This window comes from Recurvomyces mirabilis, assembly GCF_035927965.1.
Source record: "Recurvomyces mirabilis strain CCFEE 5264 chromosome Unknown scaffold_17, whole genome shotgun sequence".
Lineage (NCBI taxonomy): Eukaryota > Fungi > Ascomycota > Dothideomycetes > Mycosphaerellales > Teratosphaeriaceae > Recurvomyces > Recurvomyces mirabilis.
In genome coordinates, this window is record NW_027041951.1 from 276865 (window position 1) to 303664 (window position 26800).

Genomic DNA, 26800 nt, shown 5'->3' on the forward strand with positions numbered 1-26800 from the left:
AGGCGAGCTCATATGGACAAAGCATGAACGTTTGCTTGCCTCGCAAACAGACGACTGCGACTTGTCGTACCACCCCTCCCAGCGTTCCTGAAGTCCATACCGATCCCGGTGTCCTGCTCACATAGCTTCGTGTTCAAAAAATATGCCTCCCGCCACCAGAGATCCAATACTATATTTATCATCCGAGGCTACCCCTGCATCGAAGGCGACGAACACAGGAAAGCGACAAGACGAGGATGTGTCGAGGAGCCAGGCTATGTCTGAGGGCTATACCGGCTCGCCATCTTCCTGGAGCGACGCTCATAAGTATCCGCAAACCGAGGCGATACGACAGCAGCGTCATAGTCTCTCCATACTTGCCTGAAGCTGCCAGGGCCTGAAAGCACACCTGGGAGCTGCGAAGAGAGGGTCGTGAGAAGGTCTTTCGCCGCGAGCACTGTGGACGACATGCTATACACCTGACAGCAAAGAAGTGTATTGCGGCTATACTAGCCATGAGAAGGTGAGACGATAGGGATCTATGATACAAAGACAGGATCGAGATGCGAGATATGTACGACAGTGCCTCCAATGCTTCACGTCATACCAGTGGCCGCGATTCGACTGTACGCAGCATGCCCCAAACTTCTCGCAACAGCATATCATAGATCGAAGAAAGGCAAAGAGAACAGATGCTCTGACACTGCATATTACAATCTTCATCTGTATCAGGGCTCCGCAAAGCACGCCTAATTGTATCCTAGCACCACGCCACCGGGCGAGCGACACCAATTGAGAGCAGCAACGAGCGGCATCTTCTGCGGCTATGATGCTCACACAGGTATATTCTGGGCTGTGGATCACCAAGCCAACGGCATCACATCCATCACGGCCTGAAGGCTCTCATGGCAGGTATGGCATTGGAAGATCATGGCAAGACAAGCATATCCCAGCGCGGTATCAATCATTTCAGTCTTTTGGCTTGCGGCAATGAAGGTCATCGCATAGTCTGGTGGTGGAGAGCAGGATAACGGCTTCTCATGAACTCCCTCAGAGACATTCGCATGGCCGGCGGCTGCGACGAAAGCTGAATAGCATGTCACTCCCTTGCGGGACAGTCAATCTCGAATCCGAGACCATGGCTGACGACAGCGACGTGAGCTGTGAGGATTCTTGGAAGAGTCATGGCGGCGAGGAGATGTTCTGGGATGGGAGCCGGCGCAGTGCTCACGGCAAAGATGGTCTTGCCGTCCCAAATGCTGATGATGTCTGATCCTGTCTTGTCAGCTCGGAAGGCGTGCGTCACGGCCTGCAAGCAAGCTCTCGTCATCTCGCTCATCTGTCGTGACTGGGTAAGAAAGATGCCGTCTCGAACTGTACTGTCAACGAGGCTGTTGGAGTCTCATGCATGGGCACGATGGCTCCCCACGAAATCTCAGCGGTCTGATCAAGACGATGCCATGACTGTCATGACACAAAGCTGTCTTGTGGTCGTCTACCCGGCTCTTACGGGTTCCCTCGGGTGGCACTGGGATTGCACCAGATTCCGCATATCCCATTGCACACTCTGCGGCACGGGCTTACAAGGCTCACCGCACAGGCCAGAGGCGAGGAGAGCAGTCAAAAGTATCTGTTTTGTCAGTAGTTGCAGAGTAATGGGAGAGGACTGGAATGATGTCGACGAAGGAGGAAAAGGTCGCGATAGATACTTCCTCAGATAGATCGAGCGGTCCAGGTCATCCGGTAGTTGTATTCTGGGATTTATGCGACCGCTCGGCTATCGTGGTGTCGTTTAGGTCGGTGGAGGTTGTAGACAGGTGGGCGGGTTGCTGAAGCTCGCCGCTATCCTGTGGTGCCTGAAGACGTTCCAGCTCCGGCAAGTGTTGTGTTGCCGTTATAGACATCCTGTGGTCGTCTCCGAGGCCAGTGCCGTAGCGTTATTCGTGCTTCAGCAGAGGCGGGCAATCACGCTCGCCGATGTGTCGAACGTCGAATGCGCTTACCAGATCCTGCTAAGTGGTGTCCGGTGGTGACCAGCCTTGTTGGAAAGCTAGCCAGAGTCAACCCACAAGCGAAGAACGACACGGTTGAAGTGCAGTCATCCGGGACGAGGCTCACGGGCTGGAGAGGGTATCTCAACCGGTGGCAAGCACACGGGAGGTCGGGAAAGATCGTCCAGGCCATGCAGCTCTCTGGGAGTGCCATCTATCGGGCCATATAGCTCGCCGGCAAGGGAAGTCATCGGGCCAAGCAGCTCACCGACTGTGGGAAGTCGTCGGGCCAAGCAGCGCGCCGGCATGGGGTGAGGAGTCGTCGGGCCAAGCAGCTCATCGGCAAGAAGAGAGGAAAAGTCCATGCCAGGCCATCAGGCTCGCCAGCTGAAGGTAATATCGACTCGACCGGTGACAGGCACACGGGAGTAGTCGTCCAGGCCAAGTAGGTCGTCCGGGCTGAGGGAGGCAAAGCAAGGCAAGGAAGGGCAAGCTCAACACCGACAAGCAGCGGAGAAGAAGGTCACATCTCTCCAAGAAAGCCTCAACGCACCTAAGTACGGAGCCCGAAGAGTAGCGCGCAGTAGAAGAAGTTGAGGCGTGCTGCAGAACCACATCGCCCAAGACCCAGCTGGTAACAGCCGGAAGCATAGCTCGTGTACGTCGTCGCAGCGCAATGGCGGTACGTAGTCGGCGTACACGACGTCATGCTGTATTTCGGACAAGGACAAAAGGCCAGACATCAAGTCGGCAGAGGAGAAGAAGTTGAGGCATGCAGTCCTGCGATCACAAAGCCCAAGACCCAGCTCAAGCAGAGCCGGAAGCATAGCTCATGTGCGTCGTTGCAGCGCAATGGCAGTACGTAGTCGGCGTACACGACGTTATGCTGTGTTTCGGACACGGACAATAGCCTTGCTACGCAGAGGGCGAGATGCTGTAGATCAGACCCCAAATGTCAGCAAATCATGGGCTTTGCAGCACCATATGCAAATCAAAGGCGTTGGCGAGGTGGCATCGACTGCAGCGGCCTTCGCAGATCTTCGCTGAGCCGGCTTGGTGGTGAAGAGCTGCGGAGGTTAGTCATCGACAGAGCGGCCTCAGCAGGTCTTCGCTAGTCGGCCTTGGAAGCTGCAGAGGTTAGTGTTGGTTTACAGCGGCCTCAGAAGGTCCTCGCCAAGACGGTGTCGAGGAACTAGAGAAGTCAGACATCACACCAGCGGCCATGGAAGGACATCGCTAGCATGGTATGGTGTTGCTAAAGAAGTCAGTAGATCTCCAGGCGACCCGTACAGGTCATCGCCGGGATAGCATAGTGTGGGCATGATGCTCTCCACGAGAAAGACCTGCTGTTGTTAATACATGACGGCCGTCAAGCTCTCGCCAAAAAAGGTTTGCTGCAGGGATATTATGTCAGTATGCCGGGCATAGAGCTCATTGGCGAGCATGATCCCAAAGAAGCTGCGTTTGTGGCGATGCGCGGGTATTATGTACACCGCAATATCAAGCCCAGGAGCTGACGGAGATGGTATTCATCGGGCCTGACAGCTCGCCGGTCTGGTTGTGGTGCTGGTATACCACGCCCTTTATTCCCTGGAGGCCATAGGCACTCTCCGTGCTCTTCCCAAGCCTTCTTGCATGGCTTGGCCTTTCCAGCAGCGTGTCCAAACACGGTATTCTCCGTCTCTTACTGCTCTCCTGCCATCACAGGGCAATGTATGGGTATGTAACAGGTGGGAGAAGGAAAGTCGAAAGAAGCGGAGAAGCCGGGCTTGGCGTAAATGACGGACTTCCATTCCTCGCCGTTTTTGCACGCGCCACGGTCGCAATTTGGTCGAATATTGCTAAAAGGCGATGGCGGAGGTATGTTCGTGCGTGCGATCGCTTTTGCCGTCTCATTTAGCTGTCGGGGCAGTGTTGTAGGCGTAGTTGGAGTCAAAAAGCCAATTACGGCGTGCCCGCCTGCTGTGGCAAGGACGAGATGGTCGAGAAGGCAATGTCGAGGTGCTTGAGAAGTTGTTTCTACTGCTTTCGGTGCTCGTCTCGAGTGTCGCAGGCCTTTGTCGGGTATGTGGGAGGTGGTCGAGGCGAAAAGCAAAATTGCGCCCGCAGCCAGCCAATCTCCATCCACGCCAATCACACCTGCCAGCAAGGTGGCAACAAGATGAGAATCTCGCAAAAGCATCTTGAACACGTAGAGCAGCTTCCCGCCAACTCAAAACGCGCTTTACTCGTCTGATCATGGCGGTGGAAGCAGGTGTAGGCGAAGAAGCAGCCAGCCAAGCCAAAGCCCCACACGTATCTTGCCAGATATTGCGACGACGGCAAGGTCTCATAACCCCAAAATGACGCACGAGCAGCCTTCATGATCTGCGCATCTTTTCGCCGATTCAAAATGCCTCATCTCGTCTTTTCCCGGCCGCTAGAGCGCGAGATACGTTGCCAAACGCCCCAGACTCGCCGGTGTAGTATGGATATGCCTTTTTCCGCTATGTCCACGCTATTTCCCGCTCGAGTGAGGCTTCCAAACCCTCTTACTGAAGCTTCGGGTGCCTCCCGAGTGCTCCCGAGTGAGAACATGGCGTGCTCCCGGCCTTGCATGTGCCTAGCTGGCGTGTGGCAGGGCGGAGGAGAGGTGGGGGTAGGTTTTGCGGAGATTTGGGGTGGGTTTCTAGCCCTGGCTCGTCAGCAACCACCAAAAATGGCGGGTATAAACCATGAAAATCATTCCGAAGCTGCTCTAGAGCATGGAGATGGAGCTCCAGTCACTCCCATGAGTATTGGGAGGGTGTGTGGTGCTGTAGAGGGTGAGATACCCTCTTTAAGCCCGCGGTGAAGCCGGCTATGTGGGCTTGGGAAGCTAGCCTCGAGCGTCAGCAACATCTACACAAGATGGGTATGATTCATGAGAATCATACCATAGAAGCCCTAGAGCATGGAGATCAAGCTCCAAGTCTCCTTGACACTTTGGCAGCGCTGTGTGTCGCTGTAGAAGGCGGTATACCCTCTGCAAGCCAGCGGAGGAGCTGTCTTCGAGTCTGCGGCGGGTGTCAGCGATCATAACAAGAAGGCGGGTACAATGGATGAAAATCATACCGTAGCAGTTCTAGAGCATTGCAAAGTAGGTGTGACTGTCCGCATCTTCATCCGAGCTCTGTGTGGTAGTGTAGGAGCCAAACCGCGCCCATCAAGCCACTAGGTGCCTTTACCTTCGGCCACCCGGCGCCGCCGTGGCAGGGGGTGTAAAATGATAAAAATGAGTTGAGGATGATCAGGGAGGTCTAGAGACGCTCCGCCGTCAATATGGCGTGTTTTGGAGGTGTTTGCATCTTGTTGTAGTCGTGGGTGGGAATATAGTGTTGTTGAAACAGCGCGATAGAGCAAAAGCTCCAGCGGAGGTCGTGCCAAGACTTCCGAGCATGCTCGCCCTTGGGGACGACTACGAGGCGGCAAGGAGCCAAACGAGGGTATGATGGTACTGCGGAGGATCTAATGGATCAGGAGATAAGCCTCGCGTATGTAGATCGAGGCCTCGAGGTCTGTATGCTATATACTGCCTCCTCGAGGGAAAGCGACGAGGCCGAACCCATGCCTCAACCTGCTTCCTCACAGGCTGGTGCATGGAGCATCTACAACGGCAACGGACTCAACAGTAAGCTGCGATACGGAGGAGCAAGATCGATCGATACCAAAGAACAGCCCCAATGATGTAGCATGACTGCGCACTACTTCCATGCTCTATATCTATGTCTCAATGGCCGTGGCGATGGTTACTACTATGCATCAGTCTACGGTTATGTGGCCGAGGGCTTGAGGAAGCTGCTACGCTATACCCTGCCTACCAATATCAGACCTAAAGAGACCCGGGACCATACCAAGTCACAGCAGCCCCTACAATCCTCGAACGACCCTTGCTTCGGCTACAGGTTAAGCAATTCGCCGCTCATGCATCATTATGATCAGGTCCGTCACGATCATTCTAGACTTACGAAACTACTTGCCCCCATACCAGATTCTGCTTATAGCCAAGGATATAGTTGAACATGAGTGATATCTCCTACCTGCGCAATTGGAATCACAGCCTATCTAGCCTCGCATAAATTATCCACATATGCGGCCTTCGAAACAGCGGCGACATCGTGATAAAGTCGCAAGCACGAATTCCGATACTCGCCAGAAGTCCCTCTACAAGACGTTATAGGACGGTCAGCCACCTGCCTTCGTTGTGTGAATGCCTTCGAAGACAATGTTTGGGGGCATGAGACTGCGCAAGAAATAATTCAGATCTGGAGCAGAAGACACTGTGATACAGAACGACACTACCAAGCCAGTACAGCCAGCAACATGACACGACGGAAGCGGCAGCTGTTCCAGCGGCTTGGGTTATGATGGCCAGTGGCAAAGCATCGGGATGAGAAGAAGGAAAGGGATATGATAAAGATGTCTAATGCCAAGTCTTGCGGCTGGAACGATACCCGACCACTCGATTGGTCAAACATCACGGTGTGTACTTCGTGCAAAAAAAGCGTTGATATAATGGTGGATGGTCGAGGAAGTCGGAGGTAATGGTGGACTGGGACGGCGAGTATAGATCAGATGATTTCGAAGACGAAGGCGAGACTAGCAGGAGGACAGGCATCACGCATTGTGATAACGGCAATCTCTACAGACCACATACTCAATACTTCGAGGTGACTAAGAAGACGATAAAATACTCGCTAATCCAAGCAAAAGCTAACTCCAACAATGTGCCTGCAATGTGCATGACCTCAAAGCCAAATGTATCCCAGCATTATCTCGTGAGGCTGATATTAAGACAGCGTTGCCCGCCAAAGATGACCAAACATGGACTCAAAATCACGCCCACCTCAGCTCAAGCCATCCCAACCAACCGCCTCGCCCTCCTTCTAAACTCAGCGCCCATAGCTATCCTAGTCTCCCTCGTCCGTCCCGCCGCATCCTTATTCTCTGCCGCCCGCCTGAGCAGGTAGTTCAAACACTCATCCATAGTACCCCACGTCCCACACTTATACACTCTCTCCTTCACTGCATCCTCCTCACTCTCAGCAGCTTTCGCAGCGGCGACAAGTGTACAGGAGACTTCGTCCGCCATACCTTGAAGCTGTGCAAAGGCGAGAGGTGTGAGGGGGATGTCCGAAGCGGCTTGAGTGCGGCGTAGGGCCTGGGCGCGGGAGACAGAGATGGCGTTGTGGGTCGCTAGCATGATGTTTGTTCTTGGCCAGGCATTGCTCGCTTCTGGAGATGAGACCCATGAGTTGGGTTCCCGCTTCAGTAGTGCTTCTGCTATGCCGTCGTAGGCTTCATGCGTGGCCTCGATACTTGGGTGGATGAGCTCTCGCTTCTCACTTCCGAGATATGCACCCCTGACCAACTTCAACCCAAGTGTGAAGCCTTCCTCCTTCGCCACCTCAAGATGCTTGGCCACAGTCTGAGGAGTCTGCCTCAGATAGGCCTGGTAGGTAGCATACACCACACTCTTGCCGCCAAGATTATACACCCTTTGCATCTTGAGACACCAATTGTGAAAGCCACTTAGACTCCATGTCTCCTCCGCCGCAGGCAACAGACTGACATTCTTCTCCTTCGCAGCAGAACACAAAGCATGCATAGCCTCGCTCATCCGTTCCGTGGGCTCGAGATCATCCTTCATCCGCCTCATAGCTGCTGCGCCCATACCACTCCACTTCAAGCCCACGAAGTCGCCAGGTTGTGCCATGTCGACGGTATCCAGCATACCTTTCCTCCAGATTTTCACATCCTCTGCCTCGTTGCCTTCTGCGTCCTTCAGGACCTCGAGAGCGTATTCAAGGATCACGCCGCTATAGCCCTGTGCTCGAAGTTCAAGACATGCTTTGTCGATTTCGGCTCGAGTTGAGCCCATGCAGAATTGAAGGTAGAACGTATGCCAGAGGAGACTTCGGAGAACAGGATTCCGTTCTACATTGAAGAGCGGGCTCTTGCTCTCAAGCATCCGCCGTAAGATGGATGTGGAAGTTCCGAGAAGGAAGGGCGAAGATGAGACGGCTGTGATGAAGTACGTCCGTAGTACTTGCGAGAGCGGGAGGCAAGATAGAGCGGGCATTTCTGCTACGGATGTTCCTGAGATTGCGTCTGTGGAAGGTGAGGCTGCCGGAAGTGGAGACGAGGAAGTAGCAGCCAGAGAAGGCGAAAATGTGGCCGCATCGCGATGCTTTGTTGTATGTATTTGCCGCCGTCTGGCTGTGTTCTGCTTGTGTGACACGGAATTGAGGCAAATAAGCGTGGTATGCTTCTGTGCCACTGTAGCCAGGAAGCCGCCCTCTATCCTGATGCTCGGTCTGGCTGCCATGATTTATACTCTGCTGGTATGATGAAGATAAGATTAATGTGGTCGTGCTCCAAAGCAGAACAGGGAGGAGACACTCGTGAGTAAGGAATGCTGAGAAGAACAAAGAAGACTCGTACACTCTACCCATCTACCTACTTATCTGCTTCGCCATGTCCTTATCAGCAGACCACGATAGCTCCACTGCATAGTCTTCCTTGACTACTACTCAGACGGCTATCATCGGCCTTCAGCTCTGGAGTGCAATAGTTTGATCGAACGCGGAGACTTTCCTGCCCCGCAATCAAGCGCCGGTCGCGGACTTGTCAGCGGTCATTCCACGGCGGTTCCTGATCAGCTCGATGCGTGTTAGTGTGAAAAGTAAAGCCAAGAGCCGAGATGAATGGCCGGCGGCTCGGGAAAGCCAAGGAAAGCGGACGACATGTCTTCTTCGCGATGGCAAATGCCATGGTTTTGGCGGGGGGTGCAGGTGCATATAGGCTGTTTTGTGTCGTCAGGAGCATTTTACAGCCTGAAATGTACGCTTGGTATCTTGCTGATTAAGGTTGATAGGTATCTGATGGATGCGTGCTGTGTCGAAGGCGTGTCGAGTGACGTTGAGGCCGTTGCAGCTGTCGCGAAGATGCCATGTATTCTGTGCGAAGCTGACCTAAGAGACACATTTATGCTACCAGATACCAGCAAGTGTATGAATGAATAGTTTATCTCTGCTTGAGCAGCCTGAATTGCCATCATCAGCTATTGGTCCTGCTGGAAGTGATGTCTTTTGGAGCGTACCACGGTGGACTGGCTTGAACGCAATCGAGCACTCGGTGCACTAGGAGGAACACGCTTGAAAGATCTACCACTTTTTGTGTTGTCGCATGATCATGTGTATGGTGGCGATGATTCCCTCTTGAGGCGTAAGGATGCAGATGTGTCCGAGGCGCCAGATATGCGAGGGCAAACCGGAGACATCGTGACCGGGAAGTAGCTTGCCTGCTGTAGCACCAGAAAGCGACAGTAAGCTGTTGTGCGAATGGTCGAAGCAGCTCATGCCCAAGAATGTTGGCATGGCACCAGTCCTGCCGCAACATCGTACGACGGCGGACCCAGGCCGGCGGGTGAAGTCTTCCGAACCTCACTAGCCATGAGGGTAGAAGTACGAAACAAGAGAAAAGAAGGTTGACAATAGGAACGAAGAGTAGTGTAGCGGAGTTCAGAGGAATGTCAGCTCCTCAGTCATCTTCACGACGCAAGGTATGCCATGTCGACCCCTGAGAAGCTGTGCAGCGAGACATTGATCTTCGATCCCAAAGAGAAGATGCTTGGTAGTAAGTCGACAAGCTTCTCCTAATAAGATCGATCCGTGCAGGTGCTGGGAAGGAATGCAATGACCTACTTTGGCGTTAGACGTCCCAGCAGGCCTTCGGACGTCAGTCAGTACTGACAGATCTCCAACCATGGGAGAATTGTACACAAAGCTGTCCTTTGAAAGATGTCCAGAAGAGAGTTGGCTACTGGAAGGCAAACTCAAAGACCCCTGCTTTGATGGCAGCGCTGCGAATACGTTGGCCTTCGGCATTTCCCCGCCGTGTGATGGTCGACATGTGACCGCACGGTGGCGCTATGACTTACACATGATAACTTGAAGAGCGAAAGATGTCAGCTGTACTGCTTGGCACCTATGATGGCACGGGAAAAGCCAAGAGGATGTTTGCAAAGCTGTAGCTTGAGCCGTCGATGTTCGATCGCTTAACAAGATGCTCGTTGGGAGGTATGCGAGCTCCTCATACAAGAGATCGGTGATTGGGCTCACAAAGGTGTATAGGTCCACCAGTGGTCCAGAGAGTGGTGATGCGGTCTTCATCGTACAATAGTGTACTGGCATTAGCACAAAACGGCGGACAGCACTACATTGCCATCGTGCAGACGGAATACGACCAAGGTATTCATGCATGAGGGATGTCAGCTACTGTATCATCTCCAGCGGCATTGAACAGCCGTGAGGACCTAAGAGCGCCGTGACATGAGTGATTGATCTTCGACCACACATCGAAGAGACTTGATTTAGTAATTTAAGCCTCTCAAATTGGTCGCAGTTTGTGGAGTTGGTGCTGTGGGTGTGATGACGAAGTCCTTTGCTCATTCTTCAGCTTCAAGGGCGTGGCCTCAAGGGCGCAGTCTTATAGCCATGACCGCACAATCCAGTCAAGGCATAAATAGCCATCGGATTGAAAAGCACGGGAGCTGTGTACGTCCCGAGTCTGATGGGAGATCTACATGAAGAGCAGTCCCCTGCGTATGCCACCTATCCATCCCAAGCGCTCAAGATTAGAAAAGCTTGCATGTGCAGTCTCGATGATGGGTTGTATGTCAGCAGATACAGTCACCCTCCAGCATTGTCTCCAGCTGGAAAGACACCTGCGTGCTTGTGGACGTTGCCATTGATCTTCGACCTGTTCTTAGAATATGCTCTGCGGGCTCAACAAGCACATCTGTTTATGGAGTCGGGATGTTGTCTGAGGGTTCGATTGTTTGAGAAGACGAGTGAAGCGGCATCGCTGCTGTAGAAGGCTGATCAGTGTCTACTTCCAAACAGGGGATACAGTCTTGGAGGAGGTGCGGCGGTCCAGACGAGCGCCATAACAGCCAATGCTGTGATATTGGTAGCGTTATTTCGGGCAGATTGCATATGTGATGACGGCTCACGTTCATGTGACGGTGAGAGTTGCTAGCAAAGAGTGCGGACAGAGTTCCAGTGCACGAGATCTGGCGTACGCGTGTACTTGTCAGCATCGCAAATTGTATCAAGTGTAGTGGAAAGTAGCAATTAGCTCTGGAAGCTGCAGCAGGACCCTTCGATCTTCGACATCAATTTTGGACATACTTGTAGATAGCGAGTACCTCTATTGAAAAGTCGTTGTTCTGTAGGTATGGGGAAGTATGGACGGATCAGCACGTATCTTGGAGGAATGACCGATGAAGTGTCGTCATGTACCCAGGCGTACCGCCCTCCGGAAATCATTAGCTCATGAATCAGAAGATGAAAGTCCGCCACATGATGCCGCACACGTTGAAAGCGTCAGTGTTCCATGGGCAGGGTGTCAATGCAAGACCGGGACAGTGATGGTATGCCTGTCAGCTCTTCTCCTTCCGTTACAGTACTGAAGATGTTGGCTCAACAAAAGCGAAGCATGATCTTTTATTCTGCGACCTTTAGCCGTCGATTGTGCGATCGTTCGCGTTTTCGATGGTGGTGGTATGATTTGAGATCGAAGTCGGATGATGCATTACGGTCCAGCCACACGTGAGGGATTTTTGAGTCTCACCGTAATGGTAATCGTGCTCGATGATTGTCATGATCGCCGTGTTGATCTTAGTCCTGCTCATGATCAACGTTCCATCTTTGTATGCCGCTCCTTTTTTACCCGTGGCGAGAGGACCTGGCTCTAAGATGTCGTTGAAGTGATTGCAATGTGACTTTCTCGCTGTTACATGCAGCGAGGTGTGATTGGGGGTCGGAAAGAGGGCTGATAATGCTGTGCAGCGACGCCGTGCGAAGTCTCATGGCCGCTCCTTGCTGCGATCGGTCCAACACCAGCACTCGGAGAGGCGGTAAGTGTCCCGACCCATTGATTCGTGCGAGAAAGTGCATAAGAATAGGTGCTTGATTCGCCAGCGAAGAATTTGTTGTTCTGTAGGCAGAATAAGTGTTAGCAAGTTCTCCGCGATGCAATGGGGCAGGGAGGTTACATCGAGCTGCGGAGCTCACTTAGCTGCTCCAGCACTATGACTGTACTTGCAAAGAGTCAATGGTGTTGGAAGGTCGCAGGGGTCCCAAAGCTGTCGTACCTGGCTGGTGCTGGCGAAGGTGCTGCGGCTCATGAACGTTGGAGCCTCTACGGTTCTTGGTTGTAGCCTCGCTAGGTGTCGTACTGAGGAATGGTTTGCTTCTCAGCCTTGTCTGATTGCTTTGGCTTCTCAGTCAGTGTCAAGTCCAAGACATTACGACGAATGATATGCAAAATATGTTGGTATCTCCCACACTAACGGGAATGACCGTACCACCATCTATCACGATCTCACCGGCGATCGGAGCTCACGAGGCTGTCATCACTGACTCGTCAGTACATCTGACTCGATCTGCCTTGCGTGATTAGACGTGCATTAGCGCCGTTTGGCTAGGCATAAGAGTTGCAATCTGCTTCTCGCAACCATCTTCCTCTCCACCACCGCCGTTGCCGCCTGCAGGATGCCTTCTACCATGGCAAGGACTGTAGCACACGCGTCGTTAATTGGCACGACATACCGCCACGAGGAACCCTTGCCTTTGCTCCCCCTTTGCTTCCTCACCGCCATAGATCAATGTTTTGGTTCTTGAAATGTGTCGACTGACCGAGCTCAATGGTCTTTCGATAGGCAGAGAACCTACATTCTCTCATTTGTACAGTAGATTGGTCCTCTATCAGTATCTGTGCTTTTTCTTCGTATGTATGTTGACCCAGTGGAATGTTCCTTCGTGTGTGGTTATTCTACATGTCAGCCGTGAATTGTCGCGTTGGGAGTAGCCCTTGATGCTCGTGAAACTTGTGCCGTGACATTTCCATCACATGTCTAATGAACAGGCTCATACGTACCATAACAAGGGCAACAACATCATCGAAGTCACGATGACGAATCAGAAGGACAACTATACCGCCATCATGGCAGCCAAGCGAGGGACGAACGGCGTATGTGTCTCGTTGACGGCCGCCGTTATTCATAGAACTAATGTCTCAGCAGAATCTCATCCCATGGCGCGACCGCCAAACACCATCTCCGCCACCTGGGCCCACGGCGCCGCTATCTTCACCGGTAGAGCTGACGGTACAATACTATGGCGCTTCCTGAGTTTATACCGACGCTTACAGATGACTGCAGCCAGAAGAGAGGAAGGAGAAGAGGAACGAGACAGTCTTGTACATCCAGGAACGGAGAAGCACGCAACAGTAGCAGTAGCAGCAACAGGAGAGGCAGTAGACGACTCAACCATACACCAAGCAACTGAAGCATCACTTTCCAACGCATCTCAAAGCCTCATAGCGTTCATATTACCTTCCAGCGACTACAATACGTTATACCTGCTTGAGATCATGATCGAGACAACCATCAAGCTCCCTCGGCTATGGCGCCTGGACTGACGGGTCTTGCATCGATCGTCCCTCTGTTCTGCCAAGGTACTGACAGGTTCCAAGCTGCCGTGGAAGACCTGCCCGCCGACATCGTTGATGTGAGCATGAGGAAGTTGAGAGTATGTATGTTAATCCACCATCAAACTTGGACTTCCATAGCTGCCGGTTTATGAGCAGGTCTGAGAGCTAACAATGTCGACTACCAGCCATGCGCAGCTTGATAAGCCATTATCGCGGGAGCTGTCAGAGGTACTAGGGGTCTCGGAGCTTTCCAACAGTACGCTTATCTACAGGCAGTCGACAACGACCGGTCGCTGAAGCAACGACTGGAGAACGTCTGTCATCCGCAGGTCTAGAATTTACGTTTAGTGACCTCAATACAGCCATCATGAACAGGAGCAGATATGGCAGAAGCAGTCTTCTCCAAAGGAACCCACTACATCTATTACCTGGTTAGCTGAAAGAGGAGGTCGTCAAGCAAGCTCATTCTCATTGCACTTTCTTCAATTATTAGCCGCCCCTTCCGACTCATCTTCGGTAGTTTGGCCGCACTTCGTTGCTGCTTGTCATCGACATGGATAGTCTCAGGCATCACTACCCGTTCCGTGGTCTTCGTGTTCCGCAACACTGTGCCAAATCTGAATCATATCGACTTCCTCCCTGGTGTATATCTATGGATCCTTTGCTTTCCTCACAGCAATCAAGGCCAAAGAAGTAGGACTAGACGGAAATAGCATACTGTACTTGGTGCAACGGACTACATCGATTCTGGATCTCACTAGAGCACAACAGTGATGCTGCCTGACGTCTTACCTGGTTCTATGGATGAGAGCAGAGAGGCTTGCTAGCTTTGATAACATCAGTCATTTACACCTACGGAGGACTTCGTGACATGACAAAGCAGATGTCTGATCTGCACATAATTGAGTGAAGTTTAGGGAGTGCTCTCAGCTATGCCGTGATTTGAGCTTAACAAGTGTCACTCTCGGCCTCCATAGCCGGTCAGACGTGAGATGGACGGACTAGAGCCCAGACAGACCATAATTCTTCGTGAACATGATATGATGAGGTTGTGCACACGTTGGTATGACACTTTCTGGTACGCTTTTGAGCTATACAGAGACATGTGACTACACCTTCTAGCTGTCGAGCCTCCTATCAGCCGAATCCCACATGAGGATGTTCCTTCTAGGAAGTCAGCCTAGATTTCTCTCGGACATCCAAACATCCCTTTGACAGCGCTAATGATATGGTAGGCCCGACATGAAGCTGGGAATGGAGAGGTCTGCCGCATTAATCAAATCAGTGTAGCGCCCAAGGCGGGCAAACATGGGCGCTGAGTGCGAGGAAGCACTATAGAGCTGCCGTACTCATTCTGCTATACAGGATTCTCGTTGTAAATCTTTGTGTCGCAGCTTCATAGAGCTGGTCCACGTAGGTGTATGCTGTGGCAGCCCAAATTGATGTAGCTCTGGAGGACAACCCGGCGTACATCCGTAGCAGGAGCCATGTCTCGTCGATCAATGAAGCTCGTCTAATGATCTACACACCTTGCCAAGCCATCGACGCTGAGCTGCTGGCAGTGAAGGAGGCGCCGGCCAGGTGTCTGCAATATTATGGGTGCCAGAAGTAGTTGTCTCCCGTAAATCCATGCACGACTGATCCAACACTAGTCCCAAACGGTCCAGTATCCAGCGTCCAGTGTGGTGGTCTGTTTTCCTCCACGGAGTTTCCCGTGGTAATGTGGCTCACGCCGTGTGGCGGCATGCGTGAGAAGACCACAATGGCTGGACTGTGCAGCCTACTTCACCGAGCATGGTATCTCATCTGGAATAGTTCCCCGTCAACATCTTGGCGAGTCTGGTACAACGGTGAAGATGAGTTCACAGATATCTTCAAGGACCAGAAGACTTGCCCCGTCGCTCTGGAAAAAGACTGCTGGCAGGATCGTCTTGTAGCTGTGATCGAATGGCGACGAGCGATGTAATTGGTGTGCATGTCGAGACATCCCGATCGATCGTTGGTGCCTTTGGGTAGACTGTCGATCTCGAGAGCTATTCACGTACTGGCTGGTACAGTAGTTGCCTCGTGATGGTGAGGAGATCAACGTACGTCTACGAAGATCATGTGATTTTTATCAGTCACATCAGCCGCACCTTCCTCAGCTTGTAGAAGAGCAATGCAGGGCGATCATATACCAGCACGTGCTGTTACTGCCTGGTCAACTCGTCATCGTCGTCGCCAGGGAACTAGTGTGCGGGCCACACCGATCAAGTTGTGTATACAAAACTTTGCCAAAGCTTGCTTTGCAACCCTCTTCTTCTCATAACCTCTTCGGAGGTCCAAGTGGTCAGCCTGACAACACCAATGGTTCGCACTCGCCAGGTGTGCAGGCACCACTTCAACCTTTTACAATTCTTGGCAATCCGTCTTTCGGTCCTCCGAGCTTGCTCATGACCGAAGGCACCGTGTCGCTGGTATTGCACTACCTCCAGCTGACGCGAACACTTTTTCATCATGCTCTTGCCTTTGCAAGATCTTGGAGAAGACGTGGTGAGCGATGGTGAGAGGGATACGGGGATCTACAGTCCCGAGGTCGTTATTGAAATGCTATTGCTAATGGCTGCGGACAGATAGTTGCTTGCCTCGTAAAAGCCAGGTGCATATCGAGAACGCAAAACATTTTCTCGTCTACATCTAGGTCATCGAACCTTCCCAGTTCGAGGGACCGAGCAAAGACTGTCCATTTCGGTTAATGCAGTAGATTGGTCGACCATACTGTAGTGCATATCCACTCTCTAATACTCTGCCACGCGATCAAAGCCGAAGGCTCATACAAGCATAGCTAACCTCACAGCTGCAGCAAAAGACTCCGGTCATCCTCTCTTTCTCCCACATCCTGCGGAATTGAGCTTTTGCCTTTCGCATTTGTACAACCTGAATCATAATACCGTTCAGAAAAATTGTTGCTACAAGCGAGAGGTTTCGAAGGATCTTAGGCAAGCAGATTTTCTCTTCACAATAACTAACAACCATCGAACACTAGAAGTAGGGTAGGCGTCGCTTTCGTGTACTGTTTACAGAGCCCACGGGCGGAGATACTTTTCGACAGCGCGGCCGCAGATCGAGTCAAAGCATCACCATAGTGTGTCAGCTACCAACGTGGCTGTGGATCGTGACACGCCTCATCAAGGCATGCGCGGGAGGTCTCAGATCGCTGGGAGATCTATCTCAATGCGCATCACCTACTACGACTGGTCAGTAAGGGGTTGCAAGGATGTCGAAAGCCCGGCATCACAACCTACTTTCTGCAGATAGCTAATGAGACCGTCACAACAGGCTGACTTCCAGCTATCGGGCTTCTATTGGGCGGCCGAGCTCACCGACAGGCTGCGCCATATCACGATGCCGCAGAGAAAGTCTCAACCAGCTAGAACATCAAGTGCGATTGGTGTTCGTCGAGGTTCGAAGCCGTCGAACTGCCCAGTAACTTGCTGATCTGGCTGCACTATTCGGGAACACTCCTCTGGCTGGTACCTACAAGGTCGAGGAGTTCACTATGGATGTGATGCTGGAGTATATCTCGCTGTATGTGTCTGAGGAGAAGTTCTGCTATACTTGGAAGAAAGAGCTGGAAGCGACCTACAAACGATATGCAATGCTTGACACGGCGGGCCTACAGGCTTTGATTTGCGGCGGTCGTTTCATCGAGCACGCCCTTGATCCCCATGGGAGAGACAATCACGAAGACGGAGCCGGGCGACAATCAGTGGTAGCTGGATGGCACTAGGCTGGTGCGGATTACTGCTTCCGTGTAGCGGACCCGCACGGTGCTCTGGCTCGCGAGGATGATCTTCTGGATGGTGGAGAGCTTACATACTGGCTGAAAGCTCCTTGCTCATTATGATCTGCGCCGAGACGACATCTACGCGCACTGTAACCTGTCTCGTCGGCTCGAACATTGCTCCCAACGGCACTATCTTGCGGATGATCCGTTCCTGCCAACGACGTGACACTCGGTGCGTGAATCTACCATCGTGTCTGTCCATTGCTTACGAGGAATCGATCGCCATGACTACCATTGGAGAGTTTCAGGGTGTCGAAAGTAATCCTCGAGATGCCAATGGCCGGTAGGTGATAGAGGAGCTTGATAGGAATGGAGACACTAGAGGTGAACGATTCGGAGGTGATGTGGTATTCGATACCATTGCCGATGGCTCTTATGGATAAGGGGAGGGCGGAGGCAGCGAGGGAGCCAACGAAAGAGAGGATTCGGAGACTTTTGAGGGTTGGCGAGGACTTGGAATTCGGCGACATGGACAACGTTGGCAAGGCAGCTATGCTACGGCTACAGAGCACCCAGCGGAAGTGATAGAAAGCATCTGTGGTACGAAGGCTCATCGGCGACCGCGACAAGACCGCTGCGTTATCGTACAGAAGCTGCTCGCCATGGCGTTGGTGGCGGTGTCTCGTGTGGATGGAGCAGTCCTCTGTAAGGCTTTCCGCGTCATGGAAAGGTTGTATTGTACTATGTGCTGGAGAGATCCAATCGCCTTTCCGTGCCAGTGAGCTTTCTGCTTGCCAAAAGCTCGCATAATGAAGTAGTATGTCGATGTTACCATCAAATTTGCGTTCCAGAGCCGTGACACATATAGACAGCGCGCTGACAAGCCGCCTTCACTGCAGCATCGATGATGTATCCGGAAGACCCCCTTCCGCTCTGAAAGTCTAGAGGAGTCGCAGCACTCCGTCCTGCCATTTCACAGTCTCTCGATGTTGCCATAGCGCTCAGCTCGATACTCAAGTACTGTGTGCAGCGGGATGCGGGTGATCTTCTTTGGCAAACAATCGCGCTTCGATGTGATCGCTCTGTTGTCCTTATAGATCCTTACCTTCATCGATTGCTGTCTTGTGCCTGCGTATGCGGTTTCGGTAGTGCCGGCGCACACGAAGGTCAAAGAATCATCGCTCTTTTGAAGTGGCAATCGTCGTCACACAAGATCGAGCGGCGTAGGTCATCATCTTGTGAAACCAAAACTCAGGAGTTTTGCGTCTGATGTGAGCAGTGGCGGTACTTGCTAACGGCGTGAAGGGAGCAAAGTGTATTTCTGCTTCTTTCAGTTTCATTGCCTCTGCTTGCAAAATCAGCACTCTCCTGGCGGCTTGAAGAATTTCAGCCGTATCGTGAATTGTCTACCAAAAGCCTCTCCCCTCGCTCGTCACACTTGACAACGACGTTGCCTTTCACTGTGGGACTATCGCTGTCGGTACTGTTTCTTCTCCAAGAGCTACCAGAAGGCATGGCTTGGGGAAAAAGGGGGCGCCTAGCTACACTGCAACGCCACCAGAAGGCAGGCCAAGAGCAAGAAACCTCTCAGAAGACCAACGGGCGCGAAGCGTCAGCCCTTCACTGAGAAGTCTCGTGTGGAGGAGAACCGGTACTGTGCGATATAGATTAGCACAGTACCTGAACAAAAGTTTGGTTCCAAAAATTGCCAGGGGCCCCGCCCCTGGACTGGCATTATGGAGAGAAGAAGTTCAGGTCACGAAGGCGCTTCGAAAAACTACTTATGCTCACTCAACCGCGCTAGCTGCGGCGGTATCAAACGATCTCCGTAATTGCACGCGTGATCCTAGAGCTGTCGAGCTACTTGGTGAGGAAAGAGCGATCGACTCCAATGGCCTTCATCCTAAGCACGTGATCGTTGGGATACTGCATCAGCAGAGCCTGCAACGAATACTTGGGAGAAACATGAGCGTCGACCGTGTCGACAATGGTAGGATCTTCCGATGCTATCCAGATGTGCTGGAGTGATGGAAGCCAACGCATTCGTGTTTTAGCAGCCGCTGAATATCTATCTTCCAGCTTAGCTACAGGCTCGCTGCATCGCCTTTCCAAGGAAGAGCTCTTCGAGCTTTTCTGTACGGTACTACTAGACAGAGCAACTGACGACGTTAGAGAAGCTCCTGGCGTATCACCAGGAGAGTCTAAAGTATTGGAGAAATGTCACCGCTGTACTAGTCTTCGGCTTCTGCCACATGTTTTGGAAGTCTGCACAATGTGGGTCATGATGGTCGTAAGCTACGAGCACTAGCTCTTTGTTTCAGTGGCAGAGATGTGAATCTACCCCTGAAATCCAATTTCTGGATCAATGCTACGCAGATCCCAAGCCTTTGCAGTTCTGCCGCTTGTAGTTTGTATTGGACGTGGCAGAGTATCTATTCGTTCCAGCATCGATCTATTGAGTATATACACCAGGTAATCAGATCGCGTACGTCTCAACCGCATCTCAATGTTGCCAGTACTCGCCCATGCGCCAGTCGAGCTCACGGACGTCACGCCAGATTGCTCGGACTCATGCTCACTCATCGCAAACCAGTGTACCACAGAGACACCTTTATCGATCAATAGCGAACGCGTTCAGTGAGCAAACAACCCGAATCGCCAGTATACGTCAGTCCTCCAACACCCATCTCACTACGAACAACGAGTCTCTTCTTCAGAAGCTGCCAGAAGGCAACGTATGATGAAAAGTGTTGGCATCAGCTGGAGGTAGTGCAATACCAGCGACACCGTAAGGTCAAAAAATTGCCAGAAGGCCAGTTGAACAAGCCCCTGAACTGTGCCACCCCGAAGGGAAGCAAGTCGGGGACCTGTTGCAGAAATTCACCAAATTAGCAAATTTCTAGTAAGTGTAAAGGAAGAAGAAGAAGAGGATTTGAAGGGCGACCGCAAACTTCTTATACCTAATCACCACGCTAGCAGCGGCAAGATCAATCAAACTCCGAGCCGTATCAATCACGAGACCGTTGATCTGGTGACGCAAGATCAATGTCGTTGAGCGGGAGGTGCGAGATCGACGCAGGGCAGGTACGAGCTTATGGACTTGACCAATAGCGATGAACCGTCGACGGAGACGTTGCAGGTGCTCATTGGGCTACCTGTACTGCTGGGACGTCACTGATCGATACAGATCGTTCGGAGCGCTCAAGACGATCTGTCATAATAATCACTCGGTTGTCAGAGTATTGCGGTGACTCCAAGCGACGTGACTTGGGCAGCTCGAATGTGATTAGCATGTACCGAGCATCAGAACCTGACTGCGAATGCATGTTCGCGCCGTCCGGCTATGTACGGGAAGATTCTAGTGTTCTCATATCGTACCTTCTCGAAGCGGACAAGCATTTTCCCCACCTTCAACGTACAGTAGCTCAAAGTTACAACCAGCGGCGCAAGGTCTTTTTCCACCGTTGGTGTAGTCGATACAGATCGCAACTTCCCCACACACACAACGAATCTCAAGATTCCACCTCGTCTCGGCGTCTACAACAGCTGCTCGCGTTCATTATTATATCGACACAGGTTTGATCATGGCGAAGCCCGGCGATACTGGTTCGCAGCAGCCTACGAGCTTCGATCCCAGCAATCATCCGTCCAACGTCGTTGTTCCCGACCCTATGACACCTCCTGGCGACAGTGCTACGATTGGCACACAACCAGTCACTCCGTCCACCTCGTCAGCTGCGCCACAGCCCCTCGCAATATTTGGTATCTTGTCGCATGAGATAGAGGGCAGGGTGCTCGACTACCTTCCGTTGGCTAGCGATGCAATCGGTCTGGCCAGACTCTCTCTTCGATGGACAGGTCGTGTCGTACGATCTGTCGGCCTATGGAGTTACGCCAGCGTTCATACAGGCCTTCACACAAGAGATGGCCGAACTCACCGCACCGCAGCACTTGCAGTGGCAAGATCTGGTCTGGAGATCCTCAACAGCAATTGCTGTGGAGATAGGCCTTGACCTTAGAAACCTCATCGATGCACAAGCGGTGGAGGTTGCCGCCCGAGTCTGGATCGTGTACTTGCGTGATGTACACAACATATACCCTATTGAGTACGCTCACCAAACTTGGTGTCTAGTCCATACGTATGGTACGCTGATGGACATCTCACCTTTACTTCCCGACGGAAGATCGCTGCGGGAAATGAGTGTCGCCCAACCAGAGCTGGAATATTTAAGTCGCATCATCCACAACACCCCGTTTGCCGAAGTCGAGAACTTGACGCCCAGCGTGAAGCGGCGGAACCTCAATATCCACCTGATACGGGTGGCTTCGTGGTCGGTTGCGGGAGACGAAATGTCGCAGAGGTCGACGTGGCAGACGACGGCTGATCTCGTGACCATCCTCACGAGATCTACTGAGCTCCATACTACGCCTTTGAAACGCTTCTGTCTTCTCGGTAGCTGCTTGCGTATGTATGCGCTTCCCGTAGAGAAGTTGATGGATGGCGACGAAAGCAGCCACTTTCAGGACGCGGGAGAGGTTTCCCAGACTCTTGCATACGAAGGTGCTATGATGATCTGGAAGTCTACGGTACTTTCAGACACGGAACAGCTTCTAGCAGACCTGACGGCCCACAACCACGTCACCGTTTACTTGGACGATCTTACACTGCACGAATTGCTGCGTTTGCTTCGGATTGCCCACGAGAAGTATGGCGTGGAGCTCAAGGATCCAAAGCAGTTGTTTTGGGTGCTGAATAGTGATCTGGTCTGCGGATCTGTCCCGGTGCGCGCAAGGGATATGAGAGCCACATCGTGAGCGGAGCGGATATACCGGGCTTATGAAACATCTGGTGCGTGCTTTGACACACAGTGGAGTGAGGTAGGGTATTTGCTGGGTCGCTCGCCCGTACTACTACGACCCGATTGTGATGAAAAGGCGCTGTGATCGCTCGATGCAGGCAACGATGAGTACCATGGCGAAGCAGTATCAAGAGAAATCGCTACGGTTTTGACGTGTCATATGCACATGCACTGGCAGCCCTGATGTAGATGTATGGTGTGCTTTATTACTTCTTTATCAAGCACTCCAGTAGCAGTACCTGTGTATCATTCATCGTCACGTTCCGTCATATCCTGAGAGTGCCTCCCTAACATTTCATGCGCTGGGCCTTGCTCAAGAATCTTCCCCTTCCCAAGCACAATACAGTAGTCCGCGTTACGCACAGCCTCCAGCCGATGAGCAATCGTGATGACAGTGCTTTCTTTCATCTCCTCATGCATGACCTGCTGAATTTGCATAGCCGTCTCTCGATCAATAGACGCGGTTGCCTCATCTAGGATGATAATCGCACTTCGACGCAGCACCGCTCGAGCCAACCCGACCAATTGTCTTTGGCCTTGGCTAAGGTTGCGCCCTCCAGCTTCAATTTTCGTCTCTAGATCCCAACCTTGACGATCGCACACCCGACGAAGCACAAGCTCGCAAGCTTCGATTGAGTGCTCGCTGACAGGATCCAGATTTTCACGTATGGAACCAGGGAACAGCACAGGATCTTGCGCAAGAAATGTTACACGGGTGCGCAACAGCTGCTTGTCCACTTCAACTAGATCAATATTGTCGATCGTGATTGAACCACTCTCTGGCAGGATCGTGGCGAGGAGTGCTAATGCGAGAGTACTCTTGCCAGACCCTGTGCGACCAATGACTGCAGTCTTCGAGCCACCTTTGACTGTGAACGAGATCCCATTGAGCGCCGGGTCGAGGTGCGGGGCGTACTTGATCGTCACTTTCTCGAACATAATATCACCAGAGAAGGAGGGCCACCAGGCTGGAGGCGATACCTCCCCTTCCGGCTCCTGATCCAGGTGCAATAGTTCCACCACCCGCTCGACCGAGACAAACTCCATCTGTAGTGCGCCGTACGATTTGCACAAGTAGTGGGTTGACAGCACGAACTTATTCGCAGCTACCAGCACAAAGGCCGTCAGACCAGGAGAGACATTCGTGACCAGTGCCAGCAGTGTCAGGACAAAGGTCGATATCGCTGAGAGGGCATCGTAGCGGTACATCAGCCACGTCTGCAAACTCCAGTAAAAATGATCCATTTTCTGGAAGGTGTCCACTACCTTTATTACACGGTCCTGGAATCGGCTCTGGGCATGGAACGCACGCACCGTCGTGAGTCCATTGAGTAAAGCGCCAAAGTTGGACATGAGTGGGGTCAGCGAGACCATTTCCAGTCTTCGTAAGCTCTGTGACGTTGGCAGGAAGCGCATGAAGATGAGCAAGAACAGAATCGTTAGCACAATAGCGAAGGCCAGAAAGGTCGGAGTCACAGAGGCAATGACAATGACAGAGGAGATCCAGGATATGCCCAGCCATGCCACTCCTTGGAACCGCTGGCTGATGTTGCCGTCAATGACACCAATGTCGCTAGTCATGCGGTTCATGAGCCTACCGACTGGGGTGATGTCGTAGTAGCGGAAGGTAGCGTTCGCCACCTTGGTCATGACCTCCCGGAACATGCGACGAGCTGCGACATAAACGATCACGATCATGATGCCTTGGCTCAGGACGAAGAGTACTGATTCGCCTGGTGCCAGTAAGGCGAAGACTATGAGCCATGGTCTTATGTTCTCTTGTGGTGGCGGTAGGCTGTCAAATAAACCGGATGGAGATATAGTGCCGTTAGCTTTCTGTAGCTCGAGACTGGGCTGTCTGTCGTATGCCTCGCCCCATGCCTTGATGAACCAGATCTCAGCGACAGAGACAAGCCGATAGAGTGCAAGCACGAAGACCAGCAATATCCAACAGGCTATCTTGCCAGCTTTGATATACTCCCAGTACACCTTGGCCTTGACACCCCCATGAGCACGATGCTCATCTTCGATGAACTTGTCCGGCACGGCAGCAGCATTCTGCTTCTCCCGAGTTTCCTCGTCAGCCTCGTCTCCAGACTTGCTTGACATAATTCGCTGAAGGCTGTCGTTGTGGGCTGCTTCGTGGTCGAGTATGGTAGCAGTACCATGCTCTATCTTTATAACTTGTGTGGCCATAGAAAGCACAAGATCGGTTCGATGCGTCACCAGCACTGTGGTCCGGCCCTTCATCAGCGGACCAGCCAAGCACCTCTGTACAATTGCCTCTGCAGTCTGTTGATCCAGCGCGGATAGTGGATCATCCAGAAGGAGTATATTGTTGCGACTGTAGACTGCTCGAGCAAGTGCAACTCGTGCTCGCTGACCACCAGACAAGCCAATGCCGTTCTCTCCAATGAGCGACAAATCACCAGCCTTGAACTCGGCTAGATCTGGTGTCAGTGCACATGCATCGAGGACGTCTTTATAGCGCCACTCGTCGTAAGGCGAAGAAAACAGGATGTTCTCACGAATGCTCATACTCTGTAACCAGGGTGTCTGAGCGCAATAAGCCACGGGATCTTGAGGTCTCATGAGTCCTCCCTTATGCATGTCCAGTTCACCGAGCAGAGCTTGCAAAAGTGCAGTCTTTCCCGATGCCACTTCACCGATGACCACGCTTAGACCTGGTGGAAAGGAAACATTGACGTCCTCCAGAACGGACGTGTCAACTCCAGGCCAGCTGAAAGTGCCGTGCTCAATCGCCATGCTGTCGCCGATCAAAGCTTCGGTGCTCATTTCCTGCTTGTTCGGCTCCGCCATGAAGTCCTCGATACGGTCTACGGCCACCCAAGCATTAATGATGACGATGATCAAGTTTGGCAGATCACGGAGAGCAGAGGTCATCATCTGGAAAAGCTGCATGGCCGGAAATGCTACGTCAACTCTCAGCGGCTTCTTGGCGATAAGCGTGTACGCAGCAAAAGCGACCACCGGCGTGAGATCAAGACCCAGTGTGTTGACAAACGAGATGGCCAAGTTCCAGAGATTTGTGATGACCTTGATATTCAGCTCTGTCTGCCGTGCGTCCATAATTTGCTCCAGCCACTTGCCTTGCCACCCGTACCATCTCAGGTGGCGGATTGCTTCGACAAATTGTGTAATTACAGCCAACTTCTTATCAGTCGCTGCTCGGCGTTTCTTCTCGTAATGGATCATGATTCGCGCAAGCACAGCATTGATGACTTGGCAGAAAACCAGAACCAGAACAGCTAGTAGAGAAGACCATCCGAGAAAGTTGACTACCAGTGCAATAGAGAAGACACAGCTCAATGGCTTTGTGATGAGTTGCTGAAACTCCCAGAAGCGCTGGGCAACCTCATACACATCGTTCCGCATCAGGTTCAAGATCTTGCCCATAGATGCCGGCTCCTTGACATGCTTTGGGCTCTTTGCTTTCGTGAAGAGTGTCGACAGCTTCTGAGTTGACCTCTGCCAGAAGGTCGGCTGCTTCTTACTCGGTGGATCAAGCTCGGGTGCTGCACCGTTGTCACCACTGACAGCATGGCCGTTCAGAGCATTTTCCTTCTTCTCTTCTTGTTTGAATGCAATCTTTCGACCCAGCGTCTTCTCGTACAGCATAGTGATCATCTCACCCCTGGATCTCTCGTAGCATCTTCGGCCGAACCAGAGACTGAAGACACCAGACTGACATGAGATAAGTCGTACAGCCAAGGAGAGCGCCGCATACACAATAGCTGCTCTCCTCGGCGCCATCGGATCTTCCATGGAACTCAGCAGTTTCTGCAGCAGCACCGGAATGGCGTAATTGGCGCATAGCTCCACGAGACCAAGAAAGGTTAAGATGAAGAGATCGATGTAGTTGGCACGAAGTAGTCGCTGTATGACAGTGCCTTTGAGCTGTCGGAAGTTGTCGTGCAAGCTCCGGTGCTGGAACTCGTGTCCCAGTTGCCACACGTCTTCGTCCTGGAGTTGCCTCTTAGATCCAGTACGAATCAAGGGTGTCATCCAAGACACTGTCATGAATTGCCATAGACTGAGATCATCCTCCGGGCTTCGAAGCGAAGACGTAGCTTCGGAGAAGGGTTGGCTGATGTCTCTACTCGGCGTACTGGGGTCGCGCAGCGGCATACAGAGCATCACAGCTATACTGAGCAAGGCCAGCACCAAAGTTGCCAGTTCGATACCTGGATTGGCGGATCCATCGGCATAAATGATCGCTTGCACTATTGCCTGTATGGTCAAAATTACCAAGCTCGTGTGAGGCAGAGTCCGTGGTCGGTATACCACTGTCAAGCCAACCACAACGAGCCATGTCGCTGCTGGTAATGTACCCTCTAATGTCTCCAGCAGCAATATCAGTCTCAGAATCAGTCCTGTGCTTGACAGAAGTAACAAAGCCGCCGTGAAAAGCGTCCAGGTCCGCTTGGGTGGCACGAAGTCCTCTGGCTTCGGCTCAGTATGTTCCTCCACAAACGGCCGAGCCCAGCTTGGTCTCCATGGTAGCAAGAGTCGAAGGACATGATACGCCAGCAGTATCAGTGCCAGAACGACCGGAACAGTTGCGAGGACTGGCAGAAAGCATGGTCGAAAGTGAGCGGTCCTGCTATCCCATGGATGTCGCCAACAATGGTCTCCGGGCCATCCTTCCAGCGGCTTTGACGATACAA

At 52.3% G+C, this 26800-nt stretch overlaps 4 protein-coding genes across 4 annotated transcripts; 2 read left to right on the forward strand and 2 right to left on the reverse strand.

The window, feature by feature from the left end:
• Positions 1 to 6840: 6840 nt before the first annotated feature.
• Positions 6841 to 8070, reverse strand: PUT1 (proline dehydrogenase; the record flags this gene model as incomplete). Its single annotated transcript, XM_064839335.1, has 1 exon — positions 6841 to 8070. The coding sequence occupies one exon, from the start codon at positions 8068 to 8070 to the stop codon at positions 6841 to 6843; it is 1230 nt and encodes a 409-aa protein (XP_064693077.1).
• Positions 8071 to 12965: 4895 nt separating this feature from the next.
• Positions 12966 to 13185, forward strand: LTS14_006642 (uncharacterized protein; the record flags this gene model as incomplete). The annotated part of the gene is made up of 2 exons (XM_064839336.1): positions 12966 to 13025; positions 13078 to 13185. 2 exons carry the CDS (start codon positions 12966 to 12968, stop codon positions 13183 to 13185), a joined length of 168 nt encoding a protein of 55 aa, XP_064693078.1.
• Positions 13186 to 20837: 7652 nt separating this feature from the next.
• Positions 20838 to 22068, forward strand: LTS14_006643 (uncharacterized protein; the record flags this gene model as incomplete). Its single annotated transcript, XM_064839337.1, has 2 exons — positions 20838 to 21015; positions 21071 to 22068. The coding sequence occupies 2 exons, from the start codon at positions 20838 to 20840 to the stop codon at positions 22066 to 22068; spliced, it is 1176 nt and encodes a 391-aa protein (XP_064693079.1).
• Positions 22069 to 22358: 290 nt separating this feature from the next.
• Positions 22359 to 26445, reverse strand: LTS14_006644 (uncharacterized protein; the record flags this gene model as incomplete). Its single annotated transcript, XM_064839338.1, has 2 exons — positions 22359 to 26356; positions 26382 to 26445. The coding sequence occupies 2 exons, from the start codon at positions 26443 to 26445 to the stop codon at positions 22359 to 22361; spliced, it is 4062 nt and encodes a 1353-aa protein (XP_064693080.1).
• Between the last annotated feature and the right edge of the window lie 355 nt (positions 26446 to 26800).